Source organism: Pisolithus orientalis, assembly GCF_024613125.1.
Source record: "Pisolithus orientalis strain OTSU chromosome Unknown F5J12scaffold_144, whole genome shotgun sequence".
Classification (NCBI taxonomy): Eukaryota; Fungi; Basidiomycota; class Agaricomycetes; order Boletales; family Pisolithaceae; genus Pisolithus; species Pisolithus orientalis.
Genome location: NW_026260925.1, coordinates 45,515 through 53,551, shown reverse-complemented (window position 1 = coordinate 53,551; position 8,037 = coordinate 45,515). Strand labels below are relative to the sequence as shown.

Genomic DNA, 8,037 nt, shown 5'->3' with positions numbered 1-8,037 from the left:
TCCAACAGACAGTCTGAGTGTTCCATGATCACAGAGCCAGACCAAGTAGGAGGCTGAGTTGCATGGCCTGGCACCCACTTTTGGGGTGCTACTTTTACCATCTTATCCCTGTATCCCCTGGTGGTGTTCACTCTTTGCTAGGTCACCTGGGTCACTCTCATAGTGGGTCACACTGGTGCAATCTTTGACTTCCCCATGATGAATGTTACAAAGCAACAAGGTTTTGATCTCAAAAAATACATGCAGCCAACATGTGCCAGCACAGTCTGAACACAGACCATGGTGATGGTGTCTTAGGATCCAGCACATGAATTTGTCACTGGCATCCTGCACCTGGCCTTCATATCAATCAAATCAATGTGAACTTGGTGACTGCCTTTGCCTACACCATTAGCCTAGTGCCTATAGTTTCCACAGTACTGCAATGCACATTGATTGATTACCAAACCTCTTGGATCTGGGAAGTGGGCATGGCACTGCCTCTGCACATGGCTCAGAGATGGAAACCTCCTGATTGACTCACAACCTTAGCCATGTTGGGCAACTGCCTGATCACACCACATGCAAGAATGGACTAGGCACTGGAATGCAACCTTCATTGAGATGGGAGAATGCCAGCAAAGGCTATTCTCTTCAAAGGACTTTGTACCTAGCTGTCCAAAGGAAATTTGTTCACCACACCTCCAACCTCAGTGACTTCCAGTGAATATGAGATCAACTCTTTGTCCAATGACACAGATCCCACCCCACAACAAAAGGGACCAGTCTTCAGCCAGCCAAAGTCAATATACTCGAGGCTGAGTTAGATTCATGGAAAAATGCCAACCAAGACAAGAGGAGTTCCATGTTGTTAACCATCAGAAACAGGACAAAAAACCTTGATGCTAATGTAACACTGAAAACCCATGAATGGGTTTGGAAGAAGGTGTGCCACAGCATCCTTTGATTACCCAACATGTCCTCACCATTGCCAGGTGATTCAGACTTGGTTGTACAACCACAGTTGGAGCTGTAGTCAATGGGCTTTGGTCAAATATGGTGGCAGTTGAACACTGAGGAAGGTGGTCATGCACCATCACAAGAAAGCCATCAAAAGAGTGTTGGAGGAAGCAGGGATCAAGCAGGGATCAGCAGAAATGATCAAGTCATATCAGAAGGCCATTGACACCATCATGAAGTCCCTGACTGCTGAGGAGATACAGGAGGCTGAGGATCTGGCCACAGAATGGACTGAGCAGCAGCCACCATGGGATGTTCAATCAGAGTAGGTGCCATTGCCATTTCTGACTGCTGCCTTTTTACTTACTGGGACTCAGAACTGCAGAAAAGAAAGGCCAACAATATGCTGAGGAGTTTGCTAAGGAAATGTGGAAGCAGTGTGAGGCAAGGGTGGTAGTGATGGTGGCATGGGAAGATGTCAATAGAGGTCATAGTTGGAGCATAAGGAATTTGTTCCTGGGTCATCTGAATACTGCCAGATACTGACCAACCTGTCTAGCCATGATTTCAATGATGAATTGGGTCATGGCAAGTTATTTCAGGGCTTGGAGGACTGCAGGGACAAATTTGTCAAGTATGCATGGACAGCATTTGGGAGTGGTGGCACAGATGATGACTCAGCAGACAATGATGCTGCTCCACAGCTGCAGCAGTGAAAGAAACTGGCAAAGGACAAAGTTAACCTGCCACTCAGCAAGGATGGTACACCATACATTCCCAACATATTGGACATGTGGGTGCCAAGGTTGAAAGATATCATGCAGACATTTGTCACATTGCACTACCATAGGTGTAACCACAGGAGGACTTCTGTTCATTGACATCCATAGCAGGGAAGGCATGCAGCAATTCAGAGGCAACTGTGCCATGGAGTGCAATAACAACCAACATGAACATTTACATTGCACCCAAGTTCCCTCCCCCAGACATTCCATTCAAAGAACCAACTTGACTAACACAGGATGAGTTGACAGCAATCTTGGAGTGGTGGCAGGAGCAGAAGATGCAGCATCCCAACAATATATTTGCATTCATGCCAGTTGGAGATGCCAATGTTGGTTGGGTGCCATTGGATGTGGAACAGGGTGCCAAAGACATCCCAGACCCAGCAGGGGGACAGAAAACAGCTGGCCAATTGACTGGGTTTGGGATGTGATCATGGCAACAAACTGGTAAGCAAGCAGTTGTACTAACTACATTATCAACACAATAATGTAATGGGTGTTACAGTGGTCAGCTCAAATACCAAAGGTGCCCCTCTGGCCAGTAGCTCCCAACCATCCCTGGTGCCCAATAGCAATAAGAGTACAAGGGCTTTGGCACTAGATGCTGATATGTCAGTTGAATTGCCAGCAAGACAACACCCAATTGCCATATTGGCAGCAGATGGAAATAACAGCTGCTGGGAGAGTGGTAAGCTGCCAGCCCTCACTTGATAGTCATGTTATACAACTTAACCCCATGTCTGCTGAAGGCCCCAGCTATGATTTCACCACCACACAGCAAATTCCATATGGTGTGCCAGTCAATGGTGGAAATTCTATGGGTGCTGGGGGGTCACAACAAGGTGGGTTTTCAATATCTGCAACTGTGTTGAATTGACAGGGGACATGTTTCAGACATTGCAGTGGAGAGCCCAAGTGCCAAGCCCCAAATGGCAGGCAGTGAAACAGTTGCCACAGCTCCTGTGGTGGAAGTGCTGGACCATGATTCAGCTGACACCCTCCATGCAGCACAAAATGAGCAGGTGCCAAAGAATAGTTGGAGGGTCCCTACACAGCTGAAGGCAAGATGGGAGTTGCTGATGAGGTCAACAGGCAATTAGCTCTTACAGCATCCCCAGCTATTGCCTAGTCCCTTGAAGAAATGCTGTTGACAATAGTAGCATACTTTACAATTTATGCAACAATTCACAGTAGGAATTACAATAAGTCCTCATCAATCTCCACTTCATCCTCACCATCCCAATCCTTTGTCATCAAATCTTCTATATATTGCTGTGTCTGCATGACCTGCTCTCCCCTTGCAAGCAAAAGCCAAAACCTTATGCTTGATTTGACCAAGATATTGCTGTAGTGATTGTATGTGGCAACAATAGGCCCATCAGTAGCAGTATTCAGCAGTGCTGGGTGTTCTGAGGCTGGTCCTGAGAGCAGAATTGCTAGCCACCTTGCCTTGGTCACTATTCAATTATTAACATATGTGAGAATGATATTGCAAAAACACATGTTGTTATCAGTCCTTCCTCATGAATACCTTGTATCCCCAAATCATCTGTGAACTGCTGAAGTGCTGCAAAGTGACCTAACAAAATTGAAAATGTGGTCACAATGAAAGGTGGAACACTCATGAGCAGCAGCATCTGTCTCCACTGACAGCCAAGCTCTGTGCCCCAATCCAGAGGCCATGGGGTTACTGTTGGCAGTCAGTTCTGCATCAGGTTCCTCATCCATGTTAGGATGATCCTTAGTGGGGGTTGAGTAGTTGTGTGTGGAGGGGATGCCACAAATGATACTGGCATTGGTGAGTGAGCTGTGTGTGCTGGCAAAGATGTTGGGGAATCCCAGCTGGGGGTGATGGCAGTTAAGGAGGGGATGGAATGAGCTGCTACAGGATCATCCCCTCTATGATTGGTACTGGGCTGTTGGGAAGAAGGTGATAATGGTGGGGAGTCCCACAAAGGTGCAACCACTCTTAGTGGCAGGCATTGGCATGGGCTGGCAAAAGCCTGTGATGAGGATGATGACAAGGCTAGCTGTTCAGGCCATGTGCCGGTGGCAGCTGCTGCTCCAAATGGCAGGTATTCAGGTTCATCTACTGCCATATGAACATCATCTACATTTGGCAGCCCCTGATGCTTCTTGCATGGCAAAATAATTAGGAACAGTTAGCCTTACATCCAACCAATTAATGACCACTTACTGCAGGTGTCCAGACTTCCTGGTCTCCACCTGACTGATTTTTGATCCATGATTGGGGTCACTGCTAATTCTGATGAGTGGATGAACTGTGTGGGATATTTGAGTGAATGCAATGTAGCAAAGCCTGCATGGATTATTTGGTCTTGTTTGGGTGCCAGCAATACTTGCAATGCTGGCACAATGGTTTAGCAACATAAAAAAAAGCAGCATGCACTGTTAACACCATTCTCCTTTAACACCTACTTTGCCCATCTAGCTTTTCATACTCCTCACTGACACAATGTCTGAACAAGCTCAATCTTCACAGGCCACCACCACCATTCCCCCCATCACCCTACCATGCAAAATTGTCACATATGCTGCTGACATTGTTTTGGAGGAGCTTTCTGGGCTAGAATCCAATAGAAACAGGCAGTACTGGCAAAAGGCAATGAATGTGATCTGGGAACAACTGGTATGTGCTATGCCAAATAATTTATCCATCCAACTCACACCAATGTAGGGCCATGTTCACCCATTGGTGGAAGAACTCCCCTCCAAATCTACCATTCCCACCCATCTCATTGCTGCAGCAAAGTGGATGAAAGATCTGGCCATGCTCACAGAATTGAAACAATGGCCAGACTTTGACCAAATTAGGGATGCAGGGGACACCAATGTTGTCAATCACCCATGGTATCAGGTGGGGCAGCCAATGGACAAGGGAAAGGGTCAAGAGGTCCCATCAGAGCCCATTCAGCTAAGTAGGCCAATCAGTGAGCCCACTGACACCTCTGAAGAGCCCTGTGGCAGAACAAGAAGCTGCCTTCCTCCCCCCACTGCTTGCCCAAAGAGTCAGTGGCCCAGGAAGCATGCAAAGCCTGCCACTGAAAGTGATGCTGATGAAGGTGCAGCATCTGTTTCTTGAGCTATTTGTGGTTGCTCTGTGGCCCATCTTGCCACTCCCACTGCCAACTACCCTGTTGTTGCCAAAGAAGACTGATGTGCTAGATGCAAAGAGAAGAACTTCCCATGTGTGGTGGAACTGGGGTCAGCATGCTGGCAATGCAGCTGTATGAAGTATCAGTGCAGCATCTTTGCAGAAGTCATGGCCACATGCTCCCAGTCAAGGCACCCCCCTCCCAGTCATCCCACCACCATCCCAGAAGCACCTTCTGAACCTCATCAAACACCAGCACCATTCCATCCCCAAAGCTGACACCATCCTTCCAGCCCTATTGTGGGGCCATCCATTGCCAAAGCCAGAGAACCTGCTGCAGCCCCCCAGCAGACAAGGAAACAGTGGGCACCCACTTGAAGCATGACTCCTGCAACTCCCAAGACAACCCCTGCAGCAACCACAAGCTCTTGCTGGCAAAGTATGTCTTTTATATGTCCCATTCCGATATTCTTATAAGATCCTAACATAGTTTTTGATGGAGTGGTCATTGTGACCCCATCATGGTGGCAGTCAGGTCAGCAGACATCAAGTCCTGTGTCATGAGGGCCAGCAACATCTACCAGCCATCCTGCTACCCCTGCCCACCTGGCAACACCCAATGCCACCCCTTTTGATTGCATGGAAGAGGAAATGGTGGCATTGCAGCAGCAGCAGCTAGACATGGCCCAGGATCTTCTCAATACCTGCCACAAGTTGGCCAATACACAGCAGATCCTTGCCAATACCCAGACAGAGTTGGAGACACTCTGTGATGTTGTTGAGGCCATGTGCCAGTGCCTTCTCCCATTGCAACATGCAGGACTTGATCCCTCCAGTGTCACACACCAAAGGTGTTGTGGACATGGTTACAGCTGACTCTGCCTAACTTGTCAATGAGTTGTGCACCATGCCATGCAGATGAAGACTAAAGCCCTCATGCATAGAAAGACTGCTGGACATGAGCAGTCATCAGTGCTAAAGAGAAAAGAGGAAGCAACTCAAGTGCCCATCAAAGCGTTTTAGCACTCAAGTATGGCATTCTGGTTTTCATCATATCTCCACCATTTCCAAAGATATCAACTCCATTCTCACACTTGCTTAAAGTGCTCAGCCATGTGATTCTGCCTTCCAAGTTTGGAAAGGATCCTTGCACCCTATGCATTTCTACAGCACTCCATCCATCAGACACTCATTTTGCTAAGTCAATCAGATATGACTGCCTCTTTGTTGATCATCTCATTTGTCTCTTTTGCCAGAGATAGTGGCTATGTATATCTGCCAGGTGTTCCCACCAGCTTCCATCCTGAAGCCCCCTGGTTCATTCCATCATCATCAGCCCCATCCCATCCCATGCAGCTTGGTCAGCATGTTCTCCTTGTCAGTATGACTTCCAGAAGGATGTTCTTTGGTTGCCTCAGGTCTGTCACTCAGTTACAAAGGTCTTATGTGGTTGTTTTGGTCTCCCCACTTGATGAAGCATATGGATCCTTCCTCCCTGCTCCCTGCAATGTCTTTGTTCCAATCTCATCCATCACTCTCCCCACATTGCAACAGCTGCAGTATAATCTACTGTTCTCCATCCTCCCTGATCACATCCATGATGAGTATGACATGCATCTTGCCTTGTTATTGCAAGACCCAGCAGAAGACATCCCCCCTTCTCCCTCTCCTCCATCAGAGCCCTGTTCATGAAGCTTTTATTAACTTTGCTGAGAGGACAAATGGGTGGGAGACCCAATTGCCTATGCTCCCATTGCCCCACTCACCCCCAATGCCCTAGCCCTTTGACACCTGACTCATGCCATCCTTTCCTGGAATTAATACTTCCCTATCTGGAAACACTGTCCATCTGTCATCCCATCTTTGGATCTAGTGATGTCTCTGCTGAGATCTAACATGCATTGCCACCCCCTATGTGATACCAGTGTGCTTACTCATGTTTTGACTCATACTGTGATGTTTTGACTGTCCTTGACTCATTTGTTGTCAATACTTACCAATCCTCTTTGCTTGCTTACTTTTCATTTCTTGCTTACTCATCATGATTACTCATTGCTTACAGTCCTTATTCATTACTTACCAAGCATTTGTGCCTCATTTGTCATAAGCTGCACTCCCCCCACAGTATATAAACCCCCCTGTACTCAGTAATCAGTTCTGTTATGCCTGTGTCAGGGGTCTTTCCTTTTTTGACTTCTCATGGTCATGTGTGTCACATGCCTCATCATGTCCCTAATAACTGTTGTCATCTTGGGCATGTCTATGCTCAAAGGACAGCTCAGATCTCCAGTGGTCATGGTATTTCCAATACCCTTTAATGCTGCACACCTGTAGGTGATCCAGTGATCCACCCCCATCTCTGATGAATGGTCAATTTCATACTTTGCCTCTGACTCATATTTATTGCTCTGATCATTTGCTTCTTGCTCTGGTGTCAGGCCCCTTGCTGCACATTGATCGCACAGCTGGTATGGCCCTTTTTCCCTGTACTGCCCTTACCATATGACACCATATGACTCTTTCTTATTTCATTGTTTACTGCTGTGGATACTTACTGTCACCTTGGTGTGACTTGTACAGTACTCTTGTCCTGAGTTATTTATACAGCCATACCATACTTTGTATCAGTTTTTTGATAGCTTGCAACTCAGCTTCATCCCTCTGCTTTCATCCTTGTTCCCTTCCCCATTGTGATCTCAGAAGAACTCACCAGTGGAAGTGAACTTTGTCAGACCTTCGCAGTAACTGAGCCATAGGGGCTATGACAAGTTTGGCCCATAGACTCCCTCTTGCACCACTTGTGACTAGTCCATTTGACAAAGTCACTCAGCTCAGGCATAACAAGTTCAGTCCATCTCAGTCATAACTCATCATTGACAGTTGAGGCTCATTTGGAAGGGTCTTTCTACCACCATTCATCTGAGGTATCACCTGTGCTTAGTCAGCGCATTTGATTAGTCATTGCTCCACTCTTGCATAACTCAACATCAACTTGCACCAGAACTCCTTTCAGCTGAATACCTTTGCTCTATCCAGCACCCCCTATCAAGTCCATATTCATTCATCTACTCCTGTGTAACTCAATGTCAACTTGTGCCAGGAGCATGTCTCATTGAAGATCCTTACTCTAGCCAGCATCCCCCTCACAATCATTACTCTTTCATCTTCTCCTGCATAACTTGTCAATGACTTGCACTA

At 47.0% G+C, this 8,037-nt stretch overlaps 2 protein-coding genes across 2 annotated transcripts; both read left to right on the top strand.

The window, feature by feature from the left end:
* Positions 1–1,067: 1,067 nt before the first annotated feature.
* F5J12DRAFT_899510 (uncharacterized protein) lies at positions 1,068–1,655 on the top strand (the record flags this gene model as incomplete). The annotated part of the gene is made up of 3 exons (XM_051748175.1): positions 1,068–1,264; positions 1,317–1,451; positions 1,499–1,655. 3 exons carry the CDS (start codon positions 1,068–1,070, stop codon positions 1,653–1,655), a joined length of 489 nt encoding a protein of 162 aa, XP_051594148.1.
* Positions 1,656–4,200: 2,545 nt separating this feature from the next.
* Positions 4,201–4,978, top strand: F5J12DRAFT_787735 (uncharacterized protein; the record flags this gene model as incomplete). The annotated part of the gene is made up of 3 exons (XM_051743696.1): positions 4,201–4,374; positions 4,423–4,675; positions 4,713–4,978. The coding sequence occupies 3 exons, from the start codon at positions 4,201–4,203 to the stop codon at positions 4,976–4,978; spliced, it is 693 nt and encodes a 230-aa protein (XP_051594147.1).
* Between the last annotated feature and the right edge of the window lie 3,059 nt (positions 4,979–8,037).